This window comes from Saccostrea cucullata, unplaced genomic scaffold (genome assembly GCF_032062105.1).
Source record: "Saccostrea cucullata isolate Sc308-1 unplaced genomic scaffold, CSIRO_AGI_Scuc_v1 ctg342, whole genome shotgun sequence".
NCBI classification, from domain to species: domain Eukaryota; kingdom Metazoa; phylum Mollusca; class Bivalvia; order Ostreida; family Ostreidae; genus Saccostrea; species Saccostrea cuccullata.
In genome coordinates this window covers 46,701-66,400 of record NW_026936636.1, presented here as the reverse complement: position 1 = coordinate 66,400, position 19,700 = coordinate 46,701, and the positions used below count along the sequence as shown (strand labels likewise).

General features: G+C 33.1%; 1 protein-coding gene across 1 annotated transcript in view; it reads right to left on the bottom strand.

Annotated features, from left to right (window-relative positions):
• Positions 1-19,700, bottom strand: part of LOC134246031 (uncharacterized) — a 41,256-nt gene that overhangs the window by 3,966 nt on the left and 17,590 nt on the right. The window contains exons 19-35 of the mRNA XM_062728294.1: positions 18,364-18,449; positions 14,716-14,860; positions 14,068-14,204; positions 13,430-13,493; positions 12,098-12,226; positions 8,680-8,802; positions 8,246-8,341; positions 7,868-8,017; positions 7,371-7,454; positions 7,172-7,220; positions 6,885-6,994; positions 6,510-6,677; positions 6,240-6,388; positions 5,513-5,682; positions 5,118-5,323; positions 4,727-4,832; positions 2,271-2,311 (exon numbers count right to left, since the gene is read on the bottom strand). Coding sequence (XP_062584278.1) covers positions 2,271-2,311; positions 4,727-4,832; positions 5,118-5,323; positions 5,513-5,682; positions 6,240-6,388; positions 6,510-6,677; positions 6,885-6,994; positions 7,172-7,220; positions 7,371-7,454; positions 7,868-8,017; positions 8,246-8,341; positions 8,680-8,802; positions 12,098-12,226; positions 13,430-13,493; positions 14,068-14,204; positions 14,716-14,860; positions 18,364-18,449 — 2,013 coding nt within the window. The remainder of the gene's footprint in view (positions 1-2,270; positions 2,312-4,726; positions 4,833-5,117; positions 5,324-5,512; positions 5,683-6,239; positions 6,389-6,509; positions 6,678-6,884; positions 6,995-7,171; positions 7,221-7,370; positions 7,455-7,867; positions 8,018-8,245; positions 8,342-8,679; positions 8,803-12,097; positions 12,227-13,429; positions 13,494-14,067; positions 14,205-14,715; positions 14,861-18,363; positions 18,450-19,700) is intronic.

Below are 19,700 nucleotides of genomic sequence, written 5' to 3'. Positions count from 1 at the left end.
GTAGTTAGTTTATTTAATACCTAGGAGCAGAGAAGAAGATTCTCAAAGAATACATGTATTTTCACTATATATTCAAAAGAGCCCTGCCCTAACACCAGAACCCCTGACCCTGGAGCCATAAAATTCACAATTTGGGTAGAGGCTCTCTTGCTCATCATAACTATGCACTTTATAGTTAGTTTATTTAATACCCAGGAGCAGAGAAGATTTTCAAAGAATTCATGTATTTTCAATATATAATCAATAGAGCCCCATCTTAACACCAGAACCCCTGACCCTGGGGCCATGAAATTCATAATTTTGGTAGAGGCACTCTTGCTCATCATAACTATGTACTTAGTTGGTTTATTTAATACCCAGGAGCAGAGAAGAAGATTTTCAAAGAAATAATGCATTTTCACTACATACTTATTTAGCCCAGCCCTAGCACTAGAACCCCTGACCCCAAGGCCATGAATTTCACAATTTTGGTAGAGGACTCAATGCTGATTACAATCATGCAAACAGTTTGACTGCTTGATGTCCAGGAGTAAAGAAGAAGATTTTTAAAGATTGTATTAATTTTAGTAGTTTTGGCCCCACCCCTCAGGCCCCAGGGGGGCAGGGATCATGAAATTCAATTTTTGTTCCCCTTCACCCATAGATGCTTTGTGCCAAATTTGGTTGAAATTGGTTCAGTGGTTGCAGAGAAGAAGCTGAAAATGATCAAATGTTAACGTACGACGGACGACTGACGACGGACGACGACGGAAGCAAACGGATAGCAATAGGTCACCTGAGTTTACTCAGGTGACCTAAAAACATATTTCTCATACTGACACTTGTAGTCATTTATCAATTAGCAATATCAACTACTTCCTTTAATTGCATGCAACATGTAACAAGAGGCCCATGGGCCACATCCCTCACCTAAGAAGCTTTGATCATGCTGTTCTTTTCAAGATTTTCCCCTTGTAATACAGTGACCCAACCCTACCCCACAGATCATAATTTAGACAATTTAAAATCTACACTAACCCAGGATGTTTCCACATAGTGGTTCTTGAGAAGAAGATTTTTCCTAAATATTTCTATGTAAAACTTTGATTCCCCATAGTGACCCCATACTACCCCGGGGGTCATGATTTGAAAAATTAAAAATCTGCGCTACGCCAGGATGCTTCCACATAAGTTTCAGCTTTTCTGGCCCAGGAGTTGTTGAGAAGAAGATTTCAAAAGATTTTTCCTATATATTTCTATGTAAAACTTTGACTCCCTATTGTGGCCCTGCCCGACCCCCGGGCAATTTAGAATCTTCACTACCCCAGGATGCTCCCAACTAAATTTCAGCCTTTCTGGCCCGGTGGTTCTTGAGAAGAAGATTTTTTAATGACCCCATCCTATTTTTGTCTTTTCTTGATTATCTTCCCTTGTGACGAGACTTGGCCCTTCATTTTAATAATTTAAATTCCCCTTTACCAAGGATGCTTTGTACCAAGTTTGGTAAAAATTGGCCCAGTGGTTCTTGAGAAGAAGTCGAAAATGTTAAAAGTTTCAGACGGACAGACGTATGGATGGACGACCAACAAAATGTGATCAGAAAAGCTCACTTGAGCCTTCTTATTCATGACAAAACAGCTGACACAACATCAAAGACCTATCTAACAAATTAATGGAGTTAAGTTTTCCAAGAATATAAGTATAAGGTCGGAGTGAACTCATACTAAGTGGGTTCCAGTTCTCAGGCAAACATTTAAATCAACTCACCACATTATGCTTCAGACTGTTAATGTCATGTCAAATCAACTATCAATTAATACTGCTTATATATCAAAGAGTATCAGAATCATTTAGAAAAATTTTTAAATACATTGTATCCTATTATGTGATGTCTGCTTTACAATTATCATTGCAGAGGTGTACAAGGGAATTATGGTAGTAGCACAATTGAGATGAATCCACCCATGTTTTTATGTTCGAAAAATTTGTTCCTTATTTTTTAATATTGTGGTTCGAGTGATTTGATATTACAATTTCCTGTTATAAATATCCCAAGTTAAATACCCTGTCTCATAAAGAAAAACAGGGCAGCCCCCTCCCCAAAAAGCTAAATTTCTCTAATCTGAAATTCAATCTCTTGTGCAGTACATCAAAATGAAACTTTTTTCTATTCATCCATCAGATTACATGATTTTTTTATATTTTATAATTTATTATTCCCTGTGGGAATTCGCAGTCCTTAAATTAGGGTTAATCCTTCTCTAAAAATCTGAACTGCTATATGTATTTACCTGGTCATCTCCATTTGATACATCTTTCCTTAAACTGTATCCTGTGAAAAGTAAAAATTAAAAGTTATAAATAAAATATCTTCTTTTAATTAATATCAAAACAAAATCTATACCGATATCAATCATTATTTTGTTCTTTTATAAATTATTTTCAATATGGACAATACAAAGAATTTCTTGCAACTTGTGCAATAAATAAATAATTGCTAATAAATTGAAATAAAATATGTGATATCAAAAAGGAATAATTTATACTTTTTCTTAGACAAAAAAGAGCAGATCATGTGCAACGAATGCCATTATCATTTCCACAAATCAAATTTTTATGAAATTAACAAGACTTGACTATAGCAATACTTGTAGCATCATCTAAGGACATCTTTAAGAAGAAATGTTCAGTAAATGATGTGAATTTCAAACTTTTAAGCGATTCAAAGTCTGATAGAGAATGGGTGCATTATAGTTCAATATTTTTGATTAGAAAAACCTAAAGTGCAATACTGCTTGGACTCCACCCATTTAACATTAAGTGTGAAATTGCAATATCAATAATTTATTGCACTCATTGACTAATTCAGTCAAAAATCAAACAGTCTTATTTTTTGTCATCCATTTAAGAAATTAGAGGACATTCTCAAACTCTCTGATGTCAAAGATACTAAAATAATTGCTCATATTTCAGTTTTTGCTAATTGTAATTTCTGCAAAATTATGTATTCCAAAGTGCTCATCTTTTATTAAAACTTTAAAATTTAATCAGTTTGGGAGGAGAAACATGCAATTACTGATTGCAGTACTTTTCATTTATTACAATTATTCAGCTAATATGACCATTAATCCTAGCTGATAAAAAAAAATACCTATCACAAATCTGACTGTAAATAAATAGTACAAAACTGGCCACAGTAAAAGCATTATATGAAAAAAATTAAAATACTTATATAGACGTGCTTTAATAAAAGCCTGTGTGTGGATTACTGGATTAGTCAGTTAGTACAAGCACTGATCCAAGTACTTCAGTATCAATTAGTAAATTAGTCTGCCTTATATACCCAACAAGTGATCAACCAATGGACAGAAAGGAGACAATTTGACAGCTAGGTGTTGCCACCTTACCTATTTATAACGTGACCTATTTCGTTTCTCATTTCTACCTGTACAATAAAAGCATTTTATGTTACAATCTGCAACAATAGCACAATAATGATTGTTAATTAAAAATGTATGTGTGCTGGTGAAAGCAGGATTGGATATATATCATATATATCAAAATTGTGTGATATAAAAAAAATGGTGGATGACATATTGTAAAGATTTGCATAAAAAGCATATTCTAAATTATGTACAACACTTCGTATCTTACAAATTAACTTTCCCCAATACAATCCTTTGAATGGCAAAAAATATCCATCCCTTGTTAGATAAACATGTACATGTATATCTAAAATTAAATTTACATGTACAAGACTGAATTATGTTCCCTTTTATTTATTCCTCGGTAACTCCTTCCTGAGCATTGCACAACTAAGCATGCATCAGTAATATAATGTTTAATATTTTAAATAATGAGCAATCTGTTAGTTTTCTTTCATCTACATATCTCTGCATAACACTAGAATATCCAAACAATATCATTCCAAGCCTATAAAAATTATATAGATATTTTGATGATAGCTATATATAATAATAACAAAGGTCCGCCTTAAGTTAAATTTTGTACCATTTCTTTACTACTGAGGTTTATATAGCAACTGCCAGTTAATCTGTGAATAATGTTAGAAAAAGTCAAATGCGTGAGATGCAAAAGGACAGGAAAGGTAAAAATGATAATATACAGCTTTCACCAAATATAACTGTAAGTTATACAATGATACCTAGACGGTCGATTCAAAAGAGGAGGCATTTATGGGAACAGTTTTAGAGCGATTTCGATTGCGCTGATTTCTACGAGCTCGCTGTGGACTTGACTGTAACTTAACAACTGAAAATCAAAATGCAACATAACTACAACACAGGATGGAGAAAGACAAAAAAAGAGGTTTATAGTTTTTCAATATATGATCAAAAGTAAATTCAGTTAAATAAAATCATACAGAGATTATGATAAAGAATATATCAGGGTCTCAAATTAGATGAAAGTATACAGTTCAAACATACTAGGAATGATATGAAGATTAAGAAAGGGGTTCTGAAATATGCATGCTAAATGCATCACAGCTATAATAAAAAAGTAACAGATAGGAAACATTGAAGAAGATATTAAATTCATTCTTAAAAGCAATCGACTTCTCAAAACTATACAATTATAAAATAAACTTGATCAAGTAAAATTCATCAGTTTCAATGAACTCCAAACAAAACACTTTTTTTCTGATTAATACACTGATGAATTCAAAACGAAATAGCAAACAGCAAAATAACAAGACCTCCATTATGTGTAAAACACCTGGCTTTACCTGAGTTTATTGAGGGAGGGTGTTCAGACTCGGGGGTGGCAGCAGTAATGGTCACGGGGGGAGGGGGTACAAAACTGGGAGGAGGAGGGTACTCCTCTGGTGACATCTGAAGAAAAAAAATCTCAGTTGAGGTATTTTAAAACAAACTTCCATTCTGGTAATTCTATATTCCCAGGTAAATAACCATTAATAATTACTTGTTTAACTGATTCAAAAAGCGCTTGATAGGTACAACTTTAAAAAAAGTCTTTTGTCAAACACTTCAAATAACCTGCTATAACAGCTTTGAGACAGTTTATGGAAACAACATGCATAAGTTAATGGAAGATATCAGCACTTACACAAGAATTTTCAAATATTTATTCACTTAATTAAGTAAAATTTTCCTCACCATGCCATTATTCCCATCCACACCTAGCTCCTCTACAACTAGGGAGGGAAACACCCCTACCCTCCCATTTAACTCTCCTTCCCAGAATCCATCATCAACTCCGTTCTCGTCCTTACGAAGAATTCGGATCAGAGTGCCTGTTATGAAAGACAACTCCTCACCTGAACATGCTTCATAATCATATATAGCTCTGGCCCAGGAACCCTCTAAAAAGTAAAAGTTGAAAATGATATTTATATACTATCACTACAACAAATACAAAAAATAATGTGTTTCCACTAAATTAAGTTTGATTTCAATGATAGAACAAATTTAAATTTATAAATTAAAATTGAATCCTAATTTAATCCATTATATAAAAGTGTATGTAGAAAATATTTGGTGCTAGAAAGAACCTCCTAATGGAATGTGATTATCCACTGGCATTTGATTGGTTGTATGTTGAACTTCCATGTCACCTGATGAGTATGACATCACTTCCTGTGTGCTGTCATTGTAGCAACCACTGTCAACATGGCTACCATTTCCTGACATTTCCATATTTCCACCACTAGATACAGAGCCCCTAGAAAACAACAACATAATATTCTTCTCAAAATTTGTAGCATATTTTACCCCAATTGAAATGTTATAGTCCATAATGCTGAATATCTAGAAACTGATGTGCGCTAACAAATATTATTTTTTGCTTTTAACATTTTGGATAAAGTTCTGCCAAATTATAATTTAATTAAACTATACGTGTTATTTCCAAAATAGCACCTTCAAAGTCTGAACCAAATGTTGTCACAAAAATTATATCAACAATCACCATTTAAATAAATATTCCATTTCTTTTATTAAAAATAAAATTAAAATAAAATTTTACATTGTGCTACGTCCATGTGATTGCAAAATGTACCATTGTAAAGTTGACGAATGATTACTTATATACGGAAGTGCTATTTTGTTTTCCTAGAGCCACAGTATTTTATGTAGTTTGAGGGGATTTTCCCTATAAGGCAGCCGTCTAACATGTTGGATAAAGTTTTAAATGCTTTCCAAAATGCTTCAACTGAGCCAAATGTTGGACAAAAATTATATCAACAATCACCATTTAAAGCCAAAATCTAATTTCCTCACCTAGACCCCAGTATTTCTATGTAGTTGGAGGGGATCATCCCTATAAGGCCCTCTGAGTTCCTGGCTCTCAGCCAACCATCTCCGTCACCGTCAGCAATTATCTCCAACTCCTCATTCTCTCGCAAATTTAGCTCATCCACATTAGAGCCCTTGATAATGAAAATAGAAATGTTAATTTTTTTAATTTACTAGAAAGGTGTTTAAAGTAACTGATCTCATGTACTGGTAAGAATAGTATATTTAGTTTAAATGTCCATCAAAAAGTTTTACCTGGAAATCGTAGATTGCTCTGCACTGTTGTGGGTAGTGACTAGTATAATTAAAGTTGCTGTAGGTGTCCATCTCATAATTCACTATGCTCTTCTCTCTCCTTGGTTCATCATCAAGAAAATCATCGTCATAGTCGTAATTTGTGTATGTTGGCTCTTCATCACTTTTCTGTGCAAAAATCAGATGACAAATATATATACTTCCCATTTCTAGTCTGTGACACAAGAGTTAATTTTAAGAAGACTTCACACAACATTCTAGATACTTTCCTTTTTCTAAAGATTAATCGTTAATTATTTTTGGATTTTTTTTCTCAAGACTTATGACAAGGAATCTTTGTATAAACACTGGGGAATCAAAAATTGTAATACTGACTATTGAGCTGTCTGTGAAGACAGAACCCTGGCTGGATCTGAGGGACTGTTCCTCCTCTTCAGCCCGCAAACTCTCAGCCTGGGCACTCGCCAACCACTCGTCAACATTCACTGCAGAAAAATTTTATTTGTTAAAGTATTCAGGAAAAAAATATGATTTTACAATGGTGACAAGAACAAGTCTTAATTGGTTAAAGATACGGCATATAGCAATTTTAAACCAATCTATGAAAAATAACTAAAAAAGTATTTTTTTTAATTTCACTCAGGAAAATTTAACATATTTACCTTTCTTCCTCAATAATGCTATTCTTGCTTCAGCTTTTGCTTTTCCTATCTGTATTTAAAAAATTCATTTCTTAATCATATTCATAATCAAACTGATAACCAAAATTTATAAGCACTGTGATAATTATAAAACTGAATGCCAGTTAACAAAAAAAATTCACTACAAGTTAAAGCACTCTTTTTCTTCTTTTCTAGTTACCTCTGATTTTCGTATGACCTCTCTCATTTCATCAATCTTCATCTCCAGTTCCTGTATCTCCGAGGTGTTGCTTCCATCAGAAGCCTGCAAAGAGAGAAATAATATTTACTTAAAAGATGGATAACTCACAAAGTCCTTGTTTGTTTGTTGTGTCCCTCTGTAGAGTCTTTCACTTATTAAATGGAGATGCCACCAGTTGCCAATGGAGGGCTGCAAATTTAGATCTATACTCTGTACTCCTAGCAACTGAGTAAGAGGGATCTTTAGCTTACCAACACCTACTGTGACATGAGACCTCAATTCATACAGTCTCATTCACAGGATCAGTCTCCACATCTTGTCGTGTATCAAAACCCACGACATAAGGATCAGCTCCTTGATCCGTGAATCTAAAGTAGACCTTCTAACTACTGTGCCATGCAGGCAACTACAAATTCCATTATAACCTATTAATTAAATTTCAAGTACGACTAGGATTGGCAATATTTATGACTCACCTTATCCCCCCTTAACAGGTTTTCTAATGCCTGGAGGGTTTTTCTGTTTTGTCGTAAGGAGCGTGTTTCCTTGGCGATCTTTGTTGCCCACTTCCTGGCTTCCTTGTCCAGCTGATGGCCCCCATTATGCTCTTTTGATAAAGTATTGCACTAGATAAAAGGAGGATATGTTGATTTTAAAAAATTCCTGGGAACAAGTATATCTTTCATTTTCAATTAAATTAAGTGAAAAAATATCTTACTTATTCAAAATATGATACACATAAAACAGAAAGGTAAGATTTCAACATTCAATACAACAACATAATTTTGCATTTGTAAAACAACATAGGCATTGTTTATTTACAGAATAGCTTTACTGAATCTATATCTATATACCTCATCATTTTGGCAAGGTTGAAATACATATTGCACAGGCTCCGTATAAACTGGATTACGGTACATAAAGACTTGATGATTAAAATCTCGGCATATCTGAAAAAAGTACACATGTACATTAAAATGATTCTTCCCTCTAAGTCTACATATTCTTCTTAATCATCCATTAACAACATGTATTTCTCAATGTTTGATGTCTTTTTTCATATTGACTTTTCATCAATAGATTCTGAGTTGCAATCAAAAGCTGCTCAGAGCAAGTACTATATTTTTATGCGTAACTTTATTTTGGCAGCTGTGGAGTCACCATCCTGCTTGAACAGGTTGACTATAGCCAGCAGCTGGTCTTTGAGTAATGAGCTTGGCTAAAAAGGACCAAATTATGAACATTATGCTGTTAATCTATATTCCTTTAAGAAGCATGATGTATTTACCATATCTGCCTGTTTAGTAATGGTTTCACTGGCTGACTTCTCCATACTACTAACATCCAATAAAGCTTTGCCCATGGTGTGAAAGTATTCCAGTATTTTTTCATACATATCTCCATCTAGAGCCTAAATTAAGAATTCTTCTTAAAAAATGACCGAGAAAAGCAAAACTCAAATATTCTTCTTCTAACTCTTTTTAGGAAAGATATCCCCAGTCCACAAAATTACCCACTATAATTGTTGAAAACCGTAGGGACAGATTATCTTTTTTCTGTAACATTCCCAATTTACTTCTAAACAAATAATCTTTCTCCAAATAGAAAATAAAGACCTGTTTTGCTTCAGAGGTGAAAAAGAACTTTTGAGCACATATGGGAAACTCATTTGGTACATCATGCAACAAGATACCAAGAAGTAAAATCAGAGTATTTCTGCTACACGAATCCATAAATATGAAAAAATTTACAGGGTAATTTACTGTTATAATTAATAGAAGAAAAGATGCATTTAAATTGTTACATGAACCAGATATCCAAGAAGGAATCACCTGTCAATCATATCTTTGAAAATTTAGATTTAATGGGCTACGAGGGTTGTTAGAAAAGTTCGCGGATACATTGAATTACGGAAAATCTATTGTGTTCGGTGAAGTATGACCCATGTCTGAATAAATTCCTACATTTTGTTTATTAGTATGTAAAAAAAATCAGGTCCATTTACTAAAATCTTGAAAATTTACAACGATTTTTACTATGAGATCATAAGATTCACGGAGCAATCCCTTGACGTAAGGCGATGTGACAACCAGATTTCAATCCGTTATGCTTTGTCGTAGTTCTATAAATCTTTCCTTTCTTCAGATTTTTCTTATCTTTCTTCTACTTTAAAATTGAATATGTATATCAAGACATGTTACCTTTCTACTATAATGTCTTTTGTACTAATTCGGATTGTATTGATTTGTATATTTTTGAGATCTTTAAAAACATCTATGCAGTAAATTGATCAGGTGTGAAAACTATGAAAAACCATATAGGCACAACGTCCATGCCATAAGAGGGTACATGAATTGAAATATCGATGGAGTTAATCATTCAAAATGTTAATCCTTCCATTCATATGCAGTCATAACCATTTGAAAACTTTTGTCCTTTGTCTGTGTAGGAAATTCCCAGCAGCATCTTGAAAATTTTAATCTTTTTTTAGACATTTTACTGTCTACACACATAATTTTTACGTAGTGCATGATGCTCAATGACGTTCCGATTTTTGGCTGTGTTTTTACGTGTTGATCATTTATAAATGGCTATAAAACAGTCATATACCCAGGACTAAATACCCTCCAATTTATATCAAAATTTCTCAAAGTGATGTTTCATGAATACTTTAGCGATAGGTAAAATATCATAAATCTCTTTGCACTACAATTGTACAATTTTTAATTTTAATAAAGAGTCTTTGTAATGTAAACGTGCCAAAATGGAGCATGCTCCATGAAGCAAGATTTATCAAAATAAAAAAGCTGTATATTTTTCAATGATCACTGGAGAGAGCACCAAATTCTTGTATATTTATTGGAAAATAGGTTTAAATTTTATCTGGAAAGTTTGACCGGTTTCGAGGAAATACTGTACAGCAGGTTAAAATCGCGGTCGGAAAAGATCGCGATTTGTTCAATTTTCAGTAAATCGCGGTCGTTTGAATTCGCGGAAAGGAAAAAAAAACATACTTGCAAGCATTTTTCTTAAGTTATATATTGTGTGAACTGTCATTTCCAGTTTCTATTATATCGTGTATCAGACAGGAAAGGCAAGTCTATATATTGTGAGCCCGATGCAATAATTACGAAATACCAGACTGATCCCGATTTAAGGTCAAAATAATGTTACGCATCCAGAATTTTTTTTTATTTCAGAGTCCAAATAAAAAAAAATTATACAGTAGTCCAAATGTTGAACTTTTAATCATATAATTGAAATTAATTAATTGTCTTTACCCTGTTTACTACGCTTGTGCCTTGATTAAAGGTAATGACTGAGTGATACGTACATGTACAGGTGAAATTATACAAGCTAATTATAGATGGCAAAATTACCGTAATTGTTAGCTATAGAAATTAATTTAACAATTCATAAGCTTTAAAAACACCAACAACTACGTGTTTGTAATTGATCCATACGCTCGCGTAAGTATAAAGACAGTCTACATCTAATGAACGATGATACAGTATAATTTGTCCAAACCGGCTACCGCCGGTTCCATAAAATTTGGCCGGTTTAGACAGAATCCGGAGTGCAGGAAAAATGTAGCAAAATATACGTTTTGAAAATTTCGTTGTTTATTTACAAGTTCATCTTTATACATAATATAAAATATAATTAAATGATGAAATCGATCAATATTATGGAGTCTAGAAATTTTAAGATAGTTTCTTATGACTTACTGTATTTTCTTCAATTCTTGTTTGTTCACGAAGTCGGGTGAAATGTTACCTAAATCAAAATCTACAGGCACGCATAATATAGGCCTACTATCGTTCAAGCAGACCAGGTTTCGCTTGTCAAAGAGCTCATTTAATGTAAAAACAGTAATGCACAATTATTTACGATCTGCTAATTATTAGATTGAATTTTTAATTTTTATGTAAAAAATTACGTCTTCCCCCACAGTGTAATGGCGCCATTTTGAAATGCGTTCGATTTTCGATCCCGATTTATATTTTGATTTGTAAATCGCGTACATATTTATTTCTTGTATTTGTGTTATAATGTCGTAAAAGGAGTTAAAACAAAATTAATATTTTTCTAAATTGTAGTTCAAACATATACTAGTAATTTTTTTTTCAACTGGGCAGTGTCATCGCCGTATTTCACTGAGTTCGTCTCATGGCACTGCTAATGTAAACACAGATTATCAAATCCACCACGAAAGGTGTTAATTGCTTTGAAGTAACGCAGGTGTGGCCGGATTAGAGGAAATAATTAGTTAATTATGAGCAGTTGGGACCAGTATGGCCGTTCGGAATACAGAATAGACAGTATCCGGACTACACAGAATTTTTTCTTATGAATTTGTTAAAGTAGTGCATGGGACTAAAATTTATAGACGGAATGGACAAAAGTACGGAGTACTCAGAGTCCGGATTAGACAAATTTTACTGTAATAAAATTTCAGTTTATCCTTTAGGCTTATAAATCGTTTCAAGAATTATTCACTGTATGTTGAATTCGCGGAATTTCCTTTTCCGCGAATATAGCGAATATTAACTCCGCGAGTTAATTTCCTGCTGTACAGTAGCGCGCTCACAATAGAACTTGTCCGCGAACTTTTCTAACACCCCTCGTAAAAGTAAAATAATTGAATAAAATGTCAACATTTACAATATTGATCTACAGTGTAATGGTAAATAAAGCTGCCATACTTTCATAAGCTGTAGGAGATCTGTGTTATAGTAATGAGACTGGTGAGCATTAGCAGCTGCTATGTGAAGAAGGTAGTCATTGCGAGCTAAAACTGATTTGGCATTGTACGCATCTCGTCTTGCTGTAAACTGAAAAAGAAAAATTTTGACAAATTTATAATGGTGTCATATTTTTTTTATTAATATATGTATACCTACATATAATATTGTAAATGTATTTTAATTGGCCTGTATGTATTTAGTGGAAACTGATTTTGTAACAAGATAGTAGCCTAGATTTCAATTAGCACTTACTGGGTGTGCTTTGTATGAATATATGTAAATAGGAGATTTAGCAATGTACTTGATTTAGCCTAAGATGCTTTCTGCAAAAGGAGCTAAATAAAATACTCAGCCAAATGTAATACGTTTACAGTAGTTCTCTAAAATATATCGTCTGACTGGTCAAGACACCTGTGTTACTGAAAGTAAATATCTGACTGATTAGCCAAATAGGAACCTAAGACAGAGTTCTTGAAATCTTTCGGTCCTGTCGGCATGACCGATAAAAACAACCGAGGACTGATCAGTTTACGTTCTGTGTCAGTCCAAATGACCGGTAGATGTTGAGAAAGCAACTTGCGAAAATCCAACTAAATTTCGTACAAATTCCCTATAACCGACCGATCATAATCTGTTAAACGCTTTTAAGTATCTCATAATGGCTTCTTCGATGAACGCAAGTACCAAACTATGATTGATTAATTGTTTTTAGTTTTTGACGGCGATAAGGTATTAGCCAGGTGAGAAAAATCGAACTAGATTAAAAACTTATGAAGAAAATTGACCTCCCACGAGAATTCAATGAAATTTGTTATACGATGATCAAATTCGCATGAAGTATGCAGTGTGTATATGACGGAGCGTGCGAAATGTAATGATAATAAAATTCAAACAGAGTTTTAATCTTCTTAAAATTATGTTTAATCATTTTGTTGGACTGATAGAAATCTGTCTGGACCGACAAACTTCCTGTGGCAGTCAGTCCAAATGACTGGCAGTGGAAAAAAGATTTCAAGAACTCTACTAAGAACACTTATTAAAATTGCTAAGAACTTGGGGATAAAGTGTTCCAGCTACGTGACTTTGTCCTGAAGCAGCAGTGAATTTGAAAATTTTTTTTAATTTCAGAAGTTTGGATTAATTTATTACATGAATGTTTGGAAAATATAAAGAATTATGTAGCAAAGAAAATCATATTCCCTTTGCATGGTCCTCAGAGAACATGATTAACTCTTTATTTTACCTACTCTACCATCATAGAAAAAATATATACAAATCAATCTCACGTACCTTGGCACACTGTTTTTGTAGACTTGTCTTAGACTGGAATATTCCTGACGATCTTTTGGCTAGCCTACAAATATATATATAAAAAAAATTATTCAATGACTTCAGCAACAATGTTAATCCATTAGCTTCATGTCAGCTAATCTATGGATGTTTACACTAAAACGCATTTTTTTTTCCTGACACATGGACCTTGACAGCACAATGATCAGCTTAGACACAGTTGTGACTGGAACTTTTGAACTATACATGCTGTACATCTATTTCATATTGCATTGTCCCAGAGGCCTTAACCTTTGACCTAGGGGGCAAGAACTTGTCAATCATAATAGGGACTGATTATCATAATCTTGCAAATTAAGATTGCCACCAATATATCTAGGAGAAAAGAATTGCATGTTTATGCTTTGGTCTAATTCTGAATTAAGGTAATAGGTTTTCCTGGATCACAATATTCAAAATTTTGTTTTATCTATGTCCATACATGATTTATACCAAATTTCATTAAGATTGGTCCAGCATTTTTTTTTTAGAAATTTAAAGGATGTCATCAGAGTGACTAAAATAACCCAAATGAATTAAATTACCCTTGTATTTTCTAAGCACCGTTACCCTAATTATTCCTTGTAATCAGCTCTTACTTTTGAGTGAGTTCTTCTGATTTGACTCTGGCATCATGGGCCAAACTTTCCTCCATACTGTATTCTTTCTGGGCCTTTGCCATCTCTAATACTGTTTGTCCAACCTCATTTTGTAGAACATTTAATTGTGGCATCAGCTGTTAAGGAATAAATAATACAGTTAAACATTGTTATCTGGAATACTATTGGCAAGGCAGAATGAGTCTGTCTCCAACTACCGGTATGCTTCTTTTATGTATTAGAACATCAATATCTTGAGATACATGTATCGTAATTTTCTTGAGCAATCAAGTTCAGAAAATGAGCTTTAACTGAACATGCATAGCTATTGTACGTAATACATGTTTTTCATCAAAATTGAATTCGTGACCTTGATACTGGTAAACATAATTTTTTTCTTTTTAGTCCTGACTTATTTCAAGGATAGGATGGTCATCTCTGTTAAACAAATTATTTCAAACAGGAGACACAAGAATTAAAGTACAATATTTGAGGAAGTCATTAGCTTCCCAATTTAGACCCACTCTTTACCATTCACAGCATTACTGATTAATGTACCAGAAATCATACTTTATTTACTGCTGTACACTTCATTGCCATTCTCTTCAGCTATCTAGAAATTTTTCTTCCATGCTATATATACCGTACCCTTTTCTGAATTTGCTGCTTGACCATGCGGTAAGGTTTGATTGGCTCGGCAATCCCTTCCATGAGAATTTCAGCCACTTGGAGTCTGGCCTTGGCCAGCTTCTCTGTCTCTTCCAAGATCAGCCTCCATACTTCTAATGCAGTCCTAAAACAATTACAAATACACATAAATGTTAATGAACTTAACATTGGCAAATTGCACTGTTGTTTTTGGCGAAAGAAGGTCATCAATCAAGAGCAATTCATACCTGACCAATGACATTACAATGCTTAGCATTAAATTATCTTTGACCAAAAATATAAAGACAATATACATGTTTTCTTTAATATGTTCTCTGAATATCTATTTCAATTGTAATGGACAGCTGGTATTCCTTAGAGAGTTTTCTTATGCCAGAAGAGTAGCTAGACTTTGGTATTAAAGTTCAAAGTAAGCTTGGTTGATCATATTTTCTCGATTTATACAACTTAAGGTTAAGTAGTCTGTAAGATTCTACAGTATAACTTTGATATCCCAAACACTGCCAAGTCAAATATCAATGTATAACAATCATGATATCAGTTCATGTCTCAACTTAAATTATCTTAAATTCTCAGATATCTCAATTTTCTCAGTCCTGATGAGGTTGAGATACTGAGATTTTACTACAAATTTTATAGCAGGAAAATAAATAAACATTCACTGATATTTAAAGTTGATACTTGTAATGAATACTAAATTAATCCTATATTGCAATTTAAGCACTGCGGTCTATACTCATTTTCAATTGATACTTTATTGTTCATAACAGTAATTTATGTGGCAAAGTTTATGCTATTACCTCTATATTCACATTACATAAAACAAAAATAACCACGGCACCAGGAAGTCTTAATTTGATTTGAAAACACATAACTTAATCATAAGAGGAATTTCCTTATTGTCGTCAACAGACATTTATCATTATTAACTGTTAATGCAGTCTGATGTTTTGAATATCAATAAATTATTTGGGAAAAATTGACAGAAGGTATATCCTGTGTGATACTTATATCATACTGTGAGTTTCATCATTTGCATAAAATAACACTGTGTATCTCTGAATTTTTTTAATTTAATTTTATTTTTCTTTCCCAAAACCTACATTAGGACATAACAAAAGTCAATCCATTTACAAACACCCACCAATGACACTTTAATATTAGTACTGAAAACATGCAACTATTATATATATACACATAATAATTCTAAAATGAGAAATATTTTCATCTGTATGATTTATTTTTTCTTTAATCTATTCTGTTAACACCGCTATATTTTACAGGCTTGACCCCTGGTTTGTCTGGGTCAGCTGACTGTTTCTTCATAGAAGGAGAGACCAAGGGTGCCTAGCCAAGCATCAAATCTCTCCTCAGATCAGCTAGAGCAACTTTCCAACATTACCACTACACAACAGAGCCTTCATTATAGCTATAATAGCATCCCTAACTCTGGGTGCAGAAAAATTAACATGAGAATAAATCTCGGTTTCAAATGTGATTTAAACTGTAATTGTTTGCCACCTTGTTTAGTGAGCAATCTGATCCAATGTACTTAAAATTTGCCTAGCAGTCACTTGCTACTTTTAATGGGAAATTGAAGTTAGTTGTGATTTGTTTACATATGGTCGTAAAATGGAAAAAGAAGTCATTAGACTGGAGTGTTATGGCTTTAAATAATATTGATAAATGAATCTATATATCTGCTTTAACTTAATATGGTGTTCATTGGGGAGTTTTGTGGACAATCAATAGTTCTAGAAATCCCATAGACAGAGGGATAAAAGAGAAGACAAACAGACCTGGTACAAGCTGTATAACTATCAAATTATTTGACAATGTATTACAGCGAACAACCGCATCAATCAAAACTAAAAACAAAAACGTCTTGATTTTTCCTTTCATCTCCCTTGAGGGGAATCAATGTTACACAAATGTCCAAGACCCTGTGTTCTAATTCTGGTTAATAAGTCATTTCGAGTTGGACTAATTTAACATACAGACCTACAATGTCCTACATTTTAGATTTCAACAAAATGCATATACCTAAATCATGAGCATATTTTCAATTTGTGTGCAAATTACAAATAAAATTTTTGAAAAGCAACAATGCAAAAAAGGCATTCCTGATCCAGAAGAAGATGTATAAATTCCCGAGTTTATAGACAATACTTGAACAGATGACAAAAGAGGAAAACAGATAGCAAATAGGTCACAAAAGAGTCTAATGTGTCTTTCATATGCAAATTAGATAGACAAAAATAAAATTAAAGTCATTAAGAAATGTTCTTTGGTATTTTTTCCTAAATAGATGATACATATACCTCTATAATTAATGTTGATAAATTCTGATCAGAATAAAAATTATGTTTTATAATATTTACATTTCCAAATGTACATAATGCATTTGAGCACGTGGATTGGTGAATTCAAAGCATATACCGCCTTCGGCGTTTATCTTCCATAATGCATTGAATACAGACAGGGACTTGTGGAATTATTTACAGCAGACATGGAGCAATCATCAACATTACTGAATGATATCAAATTTTATAGATAACATCAATTTTTGATGAAAGTGAAGTACATCAAAGCAATTAACATAAGTATCTTCCTGGCACACACATTCACAAGACCAAGGAAATAGAGCTCATAAAGACTGCAGATCAGACAAAATGTCTCTATAAAGAATGATTCAGAAGGCAAGCTTCTCAAAATCCAGCACTTAACCAAAGTCTAAAGTGCATTACAAGTTATAAAGAAGGCACTGAGACATTTCTATAATGTTTGATAAAAGTAGAGTTCAATTTTTTCTTCTTTAAGTATGAGAGGAACAACATGATAAAATGAAACAAAAATTGAGTTCAATCTGATCCTTTTTTTCCTTTCCAGATTGACAGCAAATGTTGCTAAAAAATTATTTTATGCCTACCTTGGTATTAGGGTGGGTTAATTTTTTTTTTTAATCTAAGTGCATGTATTGTGTAAAATTTATCTTATCCACAACTCTGTAGTGATAATTCTATCAAAAAGCCTGACGAGAGAAAGATTAATCAAGAAATATGTGGCTCTGAGCCTCTCCTATAAATATTTAATAAATCAATGTGTGAACATATAGAACACATCCTAGACATGTAAAAGCCTTGTTTAACTAAGCTGGCTCCCCAAGAAAAGTTTCACTCCACATTATGATTTAAGGTAGCTGGATATTGACAATAAGGTATATAGTTAAATATGTATGTCAACTTGAGAGTTGATTTTTACTGTCTCACCTGGTACAGGTATTGATTCAGTGAAGCGTGAAGGGCGAGTTATCCTCCAGGTGAAGGACTTATTCCAAGCATTTATCTTATATACGCATCTTTTCATTATGAAATACCTTATAACCACGGGACATTTTTTATGCTTACATATTTTTCAATGTAAATGACAATGCACATTCAGAATTAACACACCATTTACAATGCTGGTATATGTACCGTGTACTTAACTGACACATGTACAGTGAGCAATAAATGAGATTCACATAAAGAAGATTCACACATAGAAGATTCACACATTTTTTTCAGTGGGGGTGGGGTGGGGGATGGGAAGGGGGTTAAACAATCTTAGTACACAAGCACTACTTACTTTGATTCTATTCCATCCTCATTCTGAAGATCTGGTGTGGCTTGGAATTCTCTCTTTAATAAACCTGTGGTCAGTTTCAACAGAGCCTACAAGAGATTTATAAAAGTGAAGCAACAAAAATTTTACATTAAAAGTCTACAAAATATATAAAGAGGTGAAAATATGGTCAAAATAGTGTTTCATCTGCTAACTAAATAACTATATCTTATTCATTATTGTCTATAGATCTTGTACATTTATTTTAGAATTATGTGTTTTTTTATTTATAATGCTAGCAGTTCTCTAGTTATTAATATTTCTGCAATAGTTGAAAGAGTTGTCTAAGAGCAAAATCACCACACTTAATTCAGCATCAGTAATATTTTTTTCTTTCAATAACTTTTCACAGCAATGAAAACTGATACAGAGTGGAAAAGGTGGAGTCGCATTTAAAAGCCCTAATTGAATCTGCAAGCTGGACATAAATCTCCATTTAAGAAGATCTTATATAGACAAGCCAAGGAACAATTTTAATTCATTAGCAATGAATGGTTCAAACACTGGCCCATATTTTGAGATGAGGTCCTACTTGAGGGAACCAATATTGATCCATGTCATATCCCTTCCAGGAACTGGAAAGAATCACTTAGGAGTGCACTCTGAGGTGATCTGTTTCAAGTATTGATTTCCCCCTTCCTCCGGTTGCCAATTATAGCAGGAAATTGTGCCAAACCCCCCATCCCCTATCATCAAACACTGTGGTCCCATCACAATGGTAAACTCCTCGGCATTGATCCCTTACATCTGATTCAGTCAATTTTGACATGAATGGACATCCAATAATGGACATCTTGTCATTCTAGGCCTCATATTAAGGGAAAAAAAGAAGACGTTATGCCTTTATGGGAGGACATTTATTTTTTCCTATAGATATCACAATGTCTGTGCATTTCTTCAAGATGTAATTAACTAATGAAATTAATGTATTGGGCATAAAAAATTACTCATTCCCTCCTTCAGTGTTTTTTTTTTCCTACCATTAACCCACTTTCAAAAAGTAAATGGCTATAGATGAAACAAAATTAATTCTTCATTCTTGCAATGATTAAATGAAGTACTCCTATATAATTCTGGATTATCAGTGAAATACATTCATGGCAAAATCGGTTGGAAAATCATGATTGTGTGGGTTTTTTTTTTCATTTTCAGTTTAATAAAGGAAATTACATATTAAGTTCCCTGAGTGCAATCTACTTTGTGAGAACTGATATCAAAAATTCATCTTTACAATCTGCATGGAGAGGATCAACTTTTAATTCTGTACATAAAATTTAATCAATTCAAGATATATTCAAATA